Source organism: Aedes albopictus, chromosome 2 (genome assembly GCF_035046485.1).
Source record: "Aedes albopictus strain Foshan chromosome 2, AalbF5, whole genome shotgun sequence".
Classification (NCBI taxonomy): domain Eukaryota; kingdom Metazoa; phylum Arthropoda; class Insecta; order Diptera; family Culicidae; genus Aedes; species Aedes albopictus.
Genome location: NC_085137.1, coordinates 305,356,046 through 305,371,068, shown reverse-complemented (window position 1 = coordinate 305,371,068; position 15,023 = coordinate 305,356,046). Strand labels below are relative to the sequence as shown.

The following is a 15,023-nucleotide window of genomic DNA, read 5'->3' as shown; positions in this document are numbered from 1 at the left end:
GTGATATGCTTTTAGTTTACACTCCAGTATACACTCCGTACTAAGCAGCTTTCCAAAATAACAAAAAAACCCAGTTGAGAATTTAATTTCGCAAGATTAATAAGCCTTTATTTAGGTGAAATTGAGTCGATTGGACTGGTGTTTTTATGATCGTTTGCTGAAACCGCAGCGGATCGTCTTAATAAGCTCTCGCGTGTTCTCCGCTTGCACGTGCTTATAGAACGTCTTCACCATGAAAAAAATATGGGTGTTCTAGTTCTTGTAGCAATCTTTATCTAGAGATATCCCGTTAGTCATTAAATGCACAAAGTATTGATCACCTTTAATGCGAGTATCAATGACTCATCACTTTCCGACTTTTCCATTTGCATACATTGCATTGGTAGGTGAATTTGCCAGATCGACCGATGATATTCTCAGATTGCTTCTATTCCGTTCTCTAGGCTACGCTTACGACCCGGACTGTATGTACATCAATGGATCCGGTCGGGACTATTACGAATTTCTGATCCAGTTGAACCGATGCGGCACGCTTGGGAAGAATGCTAACGGCGACGATAGTCGCAAAAATCCTACGGTAAGGAATAATGTGCTGTTATATAAAAAAAAATTCTGACATGAATTCGTTTCAGAAAAACTTCATGTGGAATACGGTGACGGTGCAGTACAATCCGCTGATCGAAGAAGAGTTCGATGAGCATTTTAAGGTCACTTGCGAGTATGGGTATGACTTTTGGAAAACCGTAACCTTTCCGTTTCTCGACGTTGAGTGAGTGTGCTTTTTATTGCTATTATTGTAAATTATTCATTGTAATATACTGGCTTCTTTGGGTTGACCAATTTGTAATTAGACCAGTTTATTAGCGCTCATTATAAAACAAGTAATTCAACACCTTTCAAAACTTTTAGAGTTGCCACCGGAAATCCCGTAGTGTTCACGTTGAGCCCTCCAGAATGTTACATGGAAATCCGAAACGGATACGGAACTAACGGGGCACGAGTGACCGGTCCGGTACGAGTTGGTGATCCGTTGACGTTGATCATTTACATGAGAAGCAAATATGATGGATTCGATATTGTGGTGAATGATTGCTTTGCACACAATGGAGCCAATAAGAGGATTCAACTGATCGATGAGTATGGGTAAGTAACATGCTGACACTAAAATGCAGGACAAAGCATACAAAATCTACCCGGAAATGTGTAGAAGAAGATATGAGAGCCTATATAACCACAGCTGTAAATGACCATGCTGACGGCGACGGGTTCGATTCCTGGCCGGTCCAGGACCTTTCCTAAAGGAAATTTCCTTGACTTCCTTGGGCATAGGATATCTTCGTGCCTGTCACACCGATATACACATGCAAAATGGGCATTGGCAGAGGAATCAGTTACTTAATAACTGTAGAAGTATTTTATTTATTCAAATTATCTCTGTTATTCCAAAACACTGTATTGTTATTTCACAGATGTCCTGTGGACGACAAACTGATTTCCCGCTTCCGAGGTAGCTGGTCTGATGGAGGACTGTACGAAACGCAGGTCTACGCTTACATGAAAACGTTCCGATTCACCGGCTCTCCTGCGCTGTACATCGAATGCGATGTCCGAATGTGTCACGGCCGCTGCCCAGTAAATATAAACCGCTTTCATTAACTGTATTCTAAATGGTAGAACTTGTTCAAAATCATGTTTGTTTTGCCATTCACAGAGTCAACCATGCCACTGGAGAAACCTCAAAGGAATAGCTAAGCGAGATGTTCCACAAGAAAACAACTCAACTCTGTCAGACAACATCAGTTTGTTCCAAGCTCTTCGAGTTCTGCAGGAGGAAGATGACGATGAAAAAATCAAAAAGGAAGCTGCCACGGTTGCCAGTTCGTACATTCACACATCAAGGTTTGAAATGAATGACCTAACGTCTAATCTTCTAGGACCCCAAGACGCATCGGAGACATGCATGAAGACTTCCTTACTATCCGCAATGCTAGCGACCTGTTGTGTAGTTTTGTGCGTTCTGTCGGGCTCTCTTCTAGCAGCATGTGCCAAACTGAGGTACCGTAAGAAAGACGAAGGCTTTTTTAACGCTTACGTAGGTCATAAGGCTCAATTGGATTGAAAGAAATACATTGGACCTGAACAAAACATACAGTCTTACCTGAGAATCGTCTAAAATTACAAGAAATGATAAGAATTCAGCTATAGAAAACATATTGAACTCGTCAGGCAATATTGTGTTAGTAAATTGGGAATCATTTAATATTCAATTCAAGGCATCGTTCAACCTAAATTGCTGAGCATCCATTCTAAAATCCACTGTGATTTTTGTCACTACAAACTACATGAAGTATTACAATAGATACCATACAAACCCGTCAATAATGGATTTCCAGTTCAGTTTATCAACAGATAAAACTTATCAGATAATTTTCAGTAGATCTTAGGTATAACAAAGATAAGGGAAAAGATATTACAAATCTATTTTTAAAACTAGGAAAAGAAAGATAGTCAAGTGACTGTGGGCCTACGTGACTGGTCTTCGCTTGGGCCCCACTTTCTTGACACAGTCTTCAACGAATGGTCTGATATGAAAATTTTCAAAGATTTTCTTAAGTTTAAATCTCGAATGCAATGAAACGTATGCGATATATCTTAGCAGCTAGTTGATAAAAAACGAAAGTACTTTTCCTACTTTGAAATGTTGATATTTTAAAGCAGGAAGAGTTTCAAAGACACACTTACACTAGGGATCTTTTGAGAATTAATTTCTTTCTAATAACATGTAAATATAATTTTGGAGCTTCTGTGTATTTCAAATTTATTTTCGTTAATGGTGCTTTTTTAAAACACACTTTCTTAACTATTAAAAAAAGACATATTAGTTCTTTTACACTTAAATATCTTTAAGTTAGTTTCATCGTTAAGTGTAAATATACTCGTAACAAATTTCATATTAGGAATATCACATTCGAGTGCTAATAAAAAAGTATTTGATTAATACAAAAACACCGAGTTTAAATCACCTTCACGATTTCCTGGAGTTCGTCAAGCTTACATTCCGTAACCGAAGCCCATTCGTGGTGAAACGGTCAAAATTTTCCTCTTTCCGCGTCCACTCGTCCTCTCCCGTAAAATGATACTTTTCCGCTCAAAATACCCAACCGGGTAGCGTCCAGGGCAAAACATTCTGCCGGATTTCGGTCGCTTTTGTTGTCGCCGAGTTGTCATTGCCAATTGCTGCTCACTAGCGCTAGCATCTCGTTGTTTTGCTCTGTAAAACGCGAACGGCTTCACCACAAAGTAGTAGAACAGCTCGACGATACTCAGTACGGATCCTCCCATGCATAGGCCGAAAATTCCCCCGAAGGATGCCAACAGCGAGTCCCAGGTCATGAACGCCTCACGACGGTACTTTACGCAGTACAGGTCCTTGAAGTGCACGTGTAACGTCGCATAAGTTGATACGTTTCGGCCACCACTGTGTGGAAAGAACATGAAAAACAGATAAACTATGTACCTGATGTTTTTGTATGATAATATTCATTCCAAACATAAAATCACATTCATGTCTAAACAAAAATAAAAGTACAACTGATTTCGGCTCCGTCATGTCTATGTGGAGCGTAACCCTGACAAATAAACGAATAAGTGAAAAAAGTCATATTTTTCACTTCTATCATCTATAAGTTCCATCAATTTTTTCCCCTTTAAGCCTGTTTTCGGTGGGATGTATTTTCTACGCATTAAAACTATGTAACGTTGCTGAAACTCCACTCACACCGTATTATGAATATTGAAGATATGAGTAAAGGAAAAACTGCTAACTGGTAGGATGACCTCATTTGCCCTCTGTCGGAAATTATAATGAAATTCGATCATTTAAATGAAACGCGAGACATGGCTTTATCTTTTTTTCACGAATCAATTTATTCACTGTCTCTACCACGCACACATCCGTTCTTCAGCACAACGTTCTCAAAACTGATTTTTTTTACTTCTTCAAAACTACAACCCAATCCATCATCCGTCTCTTTTCCTCCTTTTGTTCATCACCCGTCATTCCAGTTTATTATCTTCTCCACCCCAACCAACACAGCAGCCCAAAACAGGGATTTCGATGGCATGCTTTCCACTCGTCGCTAGCGTTGGAGCAGGATTCCGGTATACATGCAAATTTATTGAACAGATACACTGATGCAAATTGATGTATTAGTTTCACGCAAGACTATTTTTTTATTTATCATACGTCCTACTTCTACATCTTCCTCCTCTTCTACTCTTCATTTGCTAGCTTTTATCAATAACATTTTTATTTTTATTTGATAACAATTTCAAATTAAAGAAAACTGACTTATTTTTTTAAATTTGCATGTATAAAACAATATTTGATGACCCTGAAAATAAAATTTATTAATAATGTTCATAATGTACTAATACTCATCATTATTTAAGTTTATACGTATGTTTGGCTATTTGTGATGACCTGAAAAAATTCTTTTCAAATACAAAACCAGAAATATCCAAATGGCATTAAATCAGAAATCTCCTATCGCTAAACTATAAATATCTCTCTCAAAAATATTCTACCACTCATTGAACACATCTGCTGATTTTGAACTTGCTCTCTTGGATAGAGCTCACCAGGCTCCAGAAGTATCCATCGAGCACAAAATCAGAAATCTCCGATCACATCACTATACAGATCCCTACGAAATGATCTACCTCTTATTGAACACATCTGCTGATTTTGAACTTGCTCTCTTGGGGTGAGCTTACCAGGCTCCAGAAGTATCCATCGAGCACAAAATCAGAAATTTTCTATCGCATCACTATACAGATCTCCCTACGAAATGTTCTACCTCTCATTGAACACATCTGCTGATTTTGAACTTGCTCTCTTGGGTGGAGCTTACCAGGCTCCAGAAGTATCCATCGAGCACAAAATCAGAAATCTCCGATCACATCACTATACAGATCTCCCTACGAAATGTTCTACCTCTCATTGAACACATCTGCTGATTTTGAACTTGCTCTCTTGGGTGGAGCTTACCAGGCTCCAGAAGTATCCATCGAGCACAAAATCAGAAATTTTCAATCGAATCACTATACAGATCTCCCTACGAAATGTTCTACCTCTCATTGAACACATCTGCTGATTTTGAACTTGCTCTCTTGGGTGAAGCTTACCAGGCTCCAGAAGTATCCATCGAGCACAAAATCAGAAATTTTCTATCGCATCACTATACAGATCTCCCTACGAAATGTTCTACCTCTCATTGAACACATCTGCTGATTTAAAACTTGCTCTCTTGGGTGGAGCTTACCAGGCTCCAGAAGTATCCATCTAGCACAAAATCAGAAATTTTCTATAGCATCACTATACAGATCTCCCTATGAAATGTTCTACCTCTCATTGAACACATCTGCTGATTTTGAACTTGCTCTCTTGGGTGGAGCTTACCAGGCTCCAGAAGTATCCATCGAGTACAAAATCAGAAATCTCCGATCACATCACTATACAGATCTCCCTACGAAATGTTCTACCTCTCATTGAACACATCTGCTGATTTAAAACTTGCTCTCTTGGGTGGAGCTTACCAGGCTCCAGAAGTATCCATCTAGCACAAAATCAGAAATTTTCTATAGCATCACTATACAGATCTCCCTACGAAATGTTCTACCTCTCATTGAACACATCTGCTGATTTTGAACTTGCTCTCTTGGGTGGAGCTTGCCAGGCTCCAGAAGTATCCATCGAGCACAAAATCAGAAATTTTCTATCGCATCACTATACAGATCTCCCTACGAAATGTTCTACCTCTCATTGAACACATCTGCTGATTTTGAACTTGCTCTCTTGGGTGGAGCTTGCCAGGCTCCAGAAGTATCCATCGAGCACAAAATCAGAAATTTTCAATCGCATCATTATACAGATCTTCCTACGAAATGTTCTACCTCTCATTGAACACATCTGCTGATTTTGAACTTGCTCTCTTGGGGTGAGCTTACCAGGCTCCAGAAGTATCCATCGAGCACAAAATCAGAAATTTTCTATCGCATCACTATACAGATCTCCCTACGAAATGTTCTACCTCTCATTGAACACATCTGCTGATTTTGAACTTGCTCTCTTGGGTGGAGCTTGCCAGTCTCCAGAAGTATCCATCGAGCACAAAATCAGAAATTTTCAATCGCATCATTATACAGATCTTCCTACGAAATGTTCTACCTCTCATTGAACACATCTGCTGATTTTGAACTTGCTCTCTTGGGGTGAGCTTACCAGGCTCCAGAAGTATCCATCGAGCACAAAATCAGAAATTTTCTATCGCATCACTATACAGATCTCCCTACGAAATGTTCTACCTCTCATTGAACACATCTGCTGATTTTGAACTTGCTCTCTTGGGTGGAGCTTGCCAGGCTCCAGAAGTATCCATCGAGCACAAAATCAGAAATTTTCAATCGCATCATTATACAGATCTTCCTACGAAATGTTCTACCTCTCATTGAACACATCTGCTGATTTTGAACTTGCTCTCTTGGGGTGAGCTTACCAGGCTCCAGAAGTATCCATCGAGCACAAAATCAGAAATTTTCTATCGCATCACTATACAGATCTCCCTACGAAATGTTCTACCTCTCATTGAACACATCTGCTGATTTTGAACTTGTTCTCTTGGGTGGAGCTTGCCAGGCTCCAGAAGCATCCATCGAGCACAAAATCAGAAATTTTCTATCGCATCACTATACAGATCTCCCTATGAAATATTCTACCTCTCATTGAACACATCTGCTGATTTTGAACTTGCTCTCTTGGGTGGAGCTTGCCAGGCTCCAGAAGTATCCATCGAGCAAAAATCAGAAATTTTCTACCGTATCACTATACAGATCTCCCTACGAAATGTTCTACCTCTCATTGAACACATCTGCTGATTTTGAACTTGTTCTCTTGGGTGGAGCTTGCCAGGCTCCAGAAGCATTCATCGAGCACAAAATCAGAAATTTTCTATCGCATCACTATACAGATCTCCCTATGAAATATTCTACCTCTCATTGAACACATCTGCTGATTTTGAACTTGCTCTCTTGGGAGGAGCTTGCCAGGCTCCAGAAGTATCCATCGAGCAAAAATCAGAAATTTTCTACCGTATCACTATACAGATCTCCCTACGAAATGTTCTACCTCTCATTGAACACATCTGCTGATTTTGAACTTGTTCTCTTGGGTGGAGCTTGCCAGGCTCCAGAAGCATCCATCGAGCACAAAATCAGAAATTTTCTATCGCATCACTATACAGATCTCCCTATGAAATATTCTACCTCTCATTGAACACATCTGCTGATTTTGAACTTGCTCTCTTGGGTGGAGCTTGCCAGGCTCCAGAAGTATCCATCGAGCAAAAATCAGAAATTTTCTACCGTATCACTATACAGATCTCCCTACGAAATGTTCTACCTCTCATTGAACACATCTGCTGATTTTGAACTTGTTCTCTTGGGTGGAGCTTGCCAGGCTCCAGAAGCATCCATCGAGCACAAAATCAGAAATTTTCTATCGCATCACTATACAGATCTCCCTATGAAATATTCTACCTCTCATTGAACACATCTGCTGATTTTGAACTTGCTCTCTTGGTTGGAGCTTACCAGGCTCCAAAAGTATCCATCGAGCACAAAATCAGAAATTTTCAATCGCATCACTATACAGATCTCCCTATGAAATATTCTACCTCTCATTTAACACATCTGCTGATTTTGAACTTGCTCTCTTGGGTGGAGCTTGCCAGGCTCCAGAAGTATCCATCGAGCAAAAATCAGAAATTTTCTACCGTATCACTATACAGATCTCCCTACGAAATGTTCTACCTCTCATTGAACACATCTGCTGATTTTGAACTTGTTCTCTTGGGTGGAGCTTGCCAGGCTCCAGAAGTATCCATCGAGCAAAAATCAGAAATTTTCTACCGTATCACTATACAGATCTCCCTATTAAATGTTCTACCTCTCATTGAAAACATATGCTGATTTTGAACTTGCTCTCTTGGTTGGAGCTTACCAGGCTCCAAAAGTATCCATCGAGCACAAAATCAGAAATTTTCAATCGCATCACTATACAGATCTCCCTACGAAATGTTCTACCTCTCATTGAACGCATCTGCTGATTTTGAACTTGCTCTCTTGGGTGGAGCTTACCAGGCTCCAGAAGTATCCATCGAGCATAAAATCAGAAATTTTCAATCGAATCACTATACAGGTCTCCCTACGAAATATTCTACCTCTCATTGAACACATCTGCTGATTTTGAACTTGCTCTCCGATCTAAAATTGGGTTTTAACCTTTATTTGATCCATCCGGATCTACGTCCAATGAAGCGACGACCAACTTTTCCATTTCAGGTCTTTAGATTGGATTTCTTGACCCAACCGGGTCTCAGTGCTCAGCTTGGACACACTGACCAACTCCGATCTAGAATTGGATTTTGACCTTTATTTGATCCATCCGGATCTACGTCCAATGAAGCGACGACCAACTTTTCCATTTCAGGTCTTAAGTTGGATTTCTTGACCCAACCGGGTCTCAGTGCTCAGCTTGGACACACTGACCAACTCCGATCTGGAATTGGATTTTGACCTTTATTTGATCCAACCGGATCTACGCCCAATGAAGCGACGACCAACTTTTCCATTTCAGGTCTTAAGTTGGATTTCTTGACCCAACCGGGTCTCAGTGCTCAGCTTGGACACACTGACCAACTCCGATCTAGAATTGGATTTTGACCTTTATTTGATCCATCCGGATCTACGTCCAATGAAGCGACGACCAACTTTTCCATTTCAGGTCTTAAGTTGGATTTCTTGACTCAACCGGGTCTCAGTGCTCAGCTTGGACACACTGACCAACTCCGATCTAGAATTGGATTTTGACCTTTATTTGATCCAACCGGATCTACGCCCAATGAAGCGACGACCAACTTTTCCATTTCAGGTCTTAAGTTGGATTTCTTGACCCAACCGGGTCTCAGTGCTCAGCTTGGACACACTGACCAACTCCGATCTAGAATTGGATTTTGACCTTTATTTGATCCATCCGGATCTACGTCCAATGAAGCGACGACCAACTTTTTCCATTTCAGGTCTTAAGTTGGATTTCTTGACCCAACCGGGTCTCAGTGCTCAGCTTGGACACACTGACCAACTCCGATCTAGAATTGGATTTTGACCTTTATTTGATCCATCCGGATCTACGTCCAACGAAGCGACGACCAACTTTTCCATTTCAGGTCTTAAGTTGGATTTCTTGACCCAACCGGGTCTCAGTGCTCAGCTTGGACACACTGACCAACTCCGATCTAGAATTGGATTTTGACCTTTATTTGATCCATCCGGATCTACGCCCAATGAAGCGACGACCAACTTTTCCATTTCAGGTCTTAAGTTGGATTTCTTGACCCAACCGGGTCTCAGTGCTCAGATTGGACACACTGACCAACTCCGATCTAGAATTGGATTTTGACCTTCTTTTGATCCGTCCGGATCTACGCCCAATGAAGCGACGACCAACTTTTCCATTTCAGGTTTTTAGTTGGTTTTTTATTCAACCGGGCCATTCCTAACACCGATTATAAATTATAAGTATCGTTCGAACAACAGTCGTGGCCATGTTAATATTACCACTGTACTATATTTACATAAGAAAATCGTTTTAACCCTCCAGCGATCGCGCTGTTGTATTTTGTAAAACACGTTGAAAAAATCTCGCTTTTTGTCCTCAGCATTAGCGTGGTTCTGACGGTGGTGGCCAACCGCGTGAGTTACGGAAAGTTAAGATGATTTGTTAAATATTTTAACCAAAGTAGAATTACTAATATCCTGAAGGACGACAAATGTATAGAACCTTCACAAATGTATAGAACCCTTCTTCAGATCAAATTCCTATTTTCTCAATTTACCATCTTTTGCCTCGGTTATTTTTATGTGTTGTACTTAGGTTTTAACCTAGGTTTATTGCGTTTCATCAAGAATAAATTTCAGTAGACTTTCAAAACCTTTCGAATATCCAATATGAAAAAAACTACATTTCTCCGAAAACTTCAGCTGGTAATCGTGGCCGAAAATTAATTGAAAAAGGTTGCCGAGTCTTATCAAATCACAACCCACTCCATCAAGAATACGGAAATTTATACTCATACTCAAAATTATGCTTTTGGTTGAAATCCGAAATTGCCTGAAGTGTGAAAATTGTGTTTTTACCAACCTCTATATGCCAGAATACAGCATATCAACAGAACATCATACATAAACGCATTGCCACACATACAGTTCAATAATAGATGGATATACCTTATGTCATCGCTTTGTACCACTACAATATTATGCTGAATTTATTTACACACACACTACACCGCTACCAGACACCAACAAAGCGAGCAAACGCACCGGTCGAATGGTAAGGTCATGGTTACCATTCCTAATCGTACTCATGACACTTGCAAAAGTTGTACAATTGAAGCCTTGTTCACCTTCTTCTTCTGTTTCATGCATTAATACCATTTGAGGAAAGCACACAAATCAGCAAGAACCACAATTCATCTACAATATTCACATACCTCTGTTGAAACTCACATTGAGCTACGTGTCCCCGTTTGAAACACATTTGTTGTAATCTAGATCATTCCTCATTCCCAATCAGAAGCAAACATTCGCTATATTGCAAAACTAAATAAAAAATATCACAATAGTGGTAATCACGTTCAAATGTATGCGTGCCTTTTTGTAGATGTAGTTGTGAAACTGCGAGGAAAACATTTGCACTCCTACCCCGGATGTTAGTTTTATCATTATTTACCCAATTTGATTGGGTAATATTTGCATATACAACCTGAATAGCCTTTAAATTAGCGTGCATTTGTGTGTGAGGAAAAACTCGCGTTAGTGTTCGTGTGTTGAAATGTCACTTATTTCTATAGTGTGCCTAGACAACCCACCTCGACTGTGCATGCTGAGCGATGTAAGGTTTGCCGACGCATACGCACACTTTAACGACCCGACTTGCCTGATAAAAGGTCCACGCCGTCAGGACATTTCACTGAAAAATCTTTTCCTAATGGAAAAAATCCACCAACACAACCGCACATCAATTTCCAAAATACCATACCAAGATGTCATGCACACTTCCTTTACGGAGTCCCAAAAGAAAAACTTACCTCAATCCCACAACGGTAACAGACGCATTTTTCTGCTTGTCACCGCCACTACTCACCGCAAACTTCAAAAATTAAGCACACCCACACACACCGCCATGTTGTCAAGAAAATCTATAATCGCCACCTAATTTAAAACTCAATTGTTGATTTACTCACTATTCCACTCTCGATTCCACTATTAATTCACTTAATTTCAGTTCCCTACCAACATACGCCATTGTCGGAAATTATAATGAAATTCGATCATTTAAATGAAACGCGAGACATGGCTTTATCTTTTTTTCACGAATCAATTTATTCACTGTCTCTACCACGCACACATCCGTTCTTCAGCACAACGTTCTCAAAACTGATTTTTTTTACTTCTTCAAAACTACAACCCAATCCATCATCCGTCTCTTTTCCTCCTTTTGTTCATCACCCGTCATTCCAGTTTATTATCTTCTCCACCCCAACCAACACAGCAGCCCAAAACAGGGATTTCGATGGCATGCTTTCCACTCGTCGCTAGCGTTGGAGCAGGATTCCGGTATACATGCAAATTTATTGAACAGATACACTGATGCAAATTGATGTATTAGTTTCACGCAAGACTATTTTTTTATTTATCATACGTCCTACTTCTACGTTCGTTCCTACGCAGTACAGGTCCTTGAAGTGCACGTGTAACGTCGCATAAGTTGATACGTTTCGGCCACCACTGTGTGGAAAGAACATGAAAAACAGATAAACTATGTACCTGATGTTTTTGTATGATAATATTCATTCCAAACATAAAATCACATTCATGTCTAAACAAAAATAAAAGTACAACTGATTTCGGCTCCGTCATGTCTATGTGGAGCGTAACCCTGACAAATAAACGAATAAGTGAAAAAAGTCATATTTTTCACTTCTATCATCTATAAGTTCCATCAATTTTTTCCCCTTTAAGCCTGTTTTCGGTGGGATGTATTTTCTACGCATTAAAACTATGTAACGTTGCTGAAACTCCACTCACACCGTATTATGAATATTGAAGATATGAGTAAAGGAAAAACTGCTAACTGGTAGGATGACCTCATTTGCCCTCTATACAAGAAAGGGCATCTACAGGAGGGCGCGATTACAGAGTAGACACTTTTCAATTCTGCGTGCAAAATTTTATTTCATTTTATTCTAACAGGCTGGGCCGATCCTACGTCGGTGAATATCAGGCGGGTTTTCGTGAGGGCCGATCAACGATAGATGTTCACCCTGAGACAAAATCTCGATAAATTTCTGGAGTGTTACTTGCACTGTTTATTGATTTCAAGGCGGCAGGTTATGATCAAACATGGTTTTCCAGCGAAGCTTGTGGACAGTAATGATGGGTCACAGAGCCACAGCCTGCCTGATCGAACAAAAGTTGCTCTCTTAAGCGTGCCTAAAAGTACTACTTTTTGGTAGGGGTTTGTGGGGCAAGATGGCCATATGGGGCAAGATGGCCACCCTATGTTTTAAGCATTCATTCGCAACATAAAAAAAAATCTGCATGGGTTGTGATTATAAACATTGATTGATTGATTGATTGATTTGTCAGAGACTTTCAGCCCTTGGCAGGTTCGTCTCTCTTATAAACAAATATAAAATGTGATTCATGTTTATAATGTGCGAAAAAGTTATTATTAGTTTGCAAAATCTGCTATAAAATAGTGTTTGAAGATTGAGTTTCAAAAAACAGTGATTTCTTATAGTGTTAGGTCATCTGATTTTAAGGATTAGTAATGAAATAATATCGTTTTAAAAATTATTTTTAATTTTTAATGGTGTCTATATGTGACTGTTGTTAAACCTCGACAATAAAATTTCAATGTTTTAAATTAATTATATCATATAAAAAATGATAAACGTATCGTAATCATTCAGGGCAAGATGGCCATCTGTGGTAAAGTCTATGTCGCCATTCGAAATCCTCCAATCTAAAGCAGCCTCAAAACTGTTATTGATATTTAGAGATACTGCAAAACCACAGAAAATTATTTTTTCATATTATTTGGAGCAGTTAAAATTAACTGCGATGGAGATGATAACACAGAACCACTTTGAAGTTATTTTTTGTTGAACGGTGATTGGTTCCATTGAAAATTTTGGCGCAGGGCTGGAAGATCATAGTTAAAACCGCCATAAGAGGGTTCGTTACAAGACGTTGAATTACAGGATAATGCAAGAAAAGAGTAGGCATGTATATGCAGATAAATCGTTTCGAGAAAAACAAGTTTGCTGAAAAAATGGAACAAATCATAGAACATTTTCAAAGAAACATTATCATAAAGAAAATGTTGGCAAATAAGGTATGCCAACAGCAAAATCTGGCCAAAGAAAATCAAGCAGTAATAATGCATTCCAACTTGTTCCCAAACCAAAAGCAATTCATCGTAAAAAAGCATTAATTTACTTTAAATCAACATCAAGACATTGCTGATTTGACTTGTTATATCCGTCATCTCGAGTTATGAGCTTGAGTCCTTCCGTAAAGTTTTGCACAGTACCTTCGACCGCATGCCAAGAAATTTTTACCACCTTTGTGTCAAAATCAATCTTATTTTTCGATGAAAGCTGTCGTTCTTGACATTTTTTGAAGTTTCCAATTCACGGTTACTCAATATTTTTCAATTGGGTTTAGTTTTGAAGTGTATGAGATTTAATGTTTTTTGGAAAAATGCAGTACAATTTCTACATAGTTTTCTGCATACAAACGCAAGCATGCTCCGCCAAAAACAGGGGACAAAAATCAATTCAAATCAATACACAATATCTAAGCTTTTGAATAAGGGGTGCCAGCCATTTTTCCCGACATTTCCCGTAGTGAAAAAGATGAATTGCTGTACATGTATTTCTAAAAGTTCGGTTTTTCAAACCACAAATTCATATTGTTGACCAAACTATGTATTTCTTGCTAAAATTCGATTTTTTCTTGCTCTTAAGTTGATCTGCAACCTTTCCAGGTTGTAATGATGTATAGAACCGAATACTTGAAAGCTAACTTAGGTCTGCGGGGACGGTCGCTTTAATGTACATTGTCAGATTTTCAGCAGGTTTGTGCAAAAACTTTTCGAGGACTTCTTGTTCCCTTGACTCTATTTTAAACACAATGTCAAAATATATCCCGAAGTAAATATTTTTCGAATCCTTACACAATAAGCTTTCATTTGCGCCAGAGATTGCCACGATTCGTTGAAAATAGAGAAATTTCTATCCAAAATGCGGTGGCTAGATTTTGCTGTGTGCATACCTTACCACACCCTCTGTAGGCAAAGTGTTGCGGGTGATTCGACCTTGGTTTATTGAACGTTTCTTATGGATTGAAGCACACTAATTGTAAAAATTTAGCTCTGTGGCCATCTTGCCCCATATGACAAAAATTCTATGTCGAAAGTAACATTTTTCAAATGAATTTATTTTGCATTCGTAATGCAAAATAAAATGCTTTTTTGTGTCAAGAAGATAGAAAGGACATGAAACAAAGGGGATGAGTGTTAAACAGCCATATTCTAACGAAAGTATATGTTCTCAAGGCGCCTAAGCTTAGGGTGGCCATCTTGCCCCACAATCCCCTACTGTTGCTTAAATGGCCAATTTGACGTTAAATTCGCACTCTTTTTCACTGTATGAACTCGTGCTGATAAAACCATCATTTTGCAACTTGTTGCATAAATAACTATTCTTAAAGGGACCTGTACATTACTATTGGTGGACGTTTCCAAGATAAATTTACATAGGAAATGCTTTTATTGAAGCCTGGATGATTAATCCAGACAACTTCTTTTGATTTCGCATTGTGTTCTTGCTTTCGAT

General features: G+C 39.2%; 3 protein-coding genes across 5 annotated transcripts in view; 2 read left to right on the top strand and 1 right to left on the bottom strand.

Annotated features, from left to right (window-relative positions):
- Window positions 1–2,952, top strand: part of LOC109428714 (uncharacterized) — an 84,118-nt gene extending 81,166 nt beyond the window's left edge. For all 3 annotated transcript variants that reach the window (XM_062852188.1, XM_062852187.1, XM_062852186.1), the window contains 6 exons: window positions 444–577; window positions 633–769; window positions 910–1,143; window positions 1,470–1,632; window positions 1,712–1,877; window positions 1,935–2,952. In XM_062852188.1, coding sequence (XP_062708172.1) covers window positions 444–577; window positions 633–769; window positions 910–1,143; window positions 1,470–1,632; window positions 1,712–1,877; window positions 1,935–2,119 — 1,019 coding nt within the window. In that variant the 3' untranslated portion in view covers window positions 2,120–2,952. The remainder of the gene's footprint in view (window positions 1–443; window positions 578–632; window positions 770–909; window positions 1,144–1,469; window positions 1,633–1,711; window positions 1,878–1,934) is intronic.
- Window positions 1–15,023, top strand: part of LOC109424263 (ninjurin-A-like) — a 233,772-nt gene that overhangs the window by 211,931 nt on the left and 6,818 nt on the right. The gene's annotated exons all lie outside the window — the stretch shown is intronic.
- Window positions 2,883–15,023, bottom strand: part of LOC109424267 (sodium channel protein Nach-like) — a 33,200-nt gene continuing 21,059 nt past the window's right edge. The window contains exon 5 of the mRNA XM_029879417.2: window positions 2,883–3,478. Within this exon, the coding sequence (XP_029735277.2) occupies window positions 3,052–3,478 (427 nt within the window). The 3' untranslated portion in view covers window positions 2,883–3,051. The remainder of the gene's footprint in view (window positions 3,479–15,023) is intronic.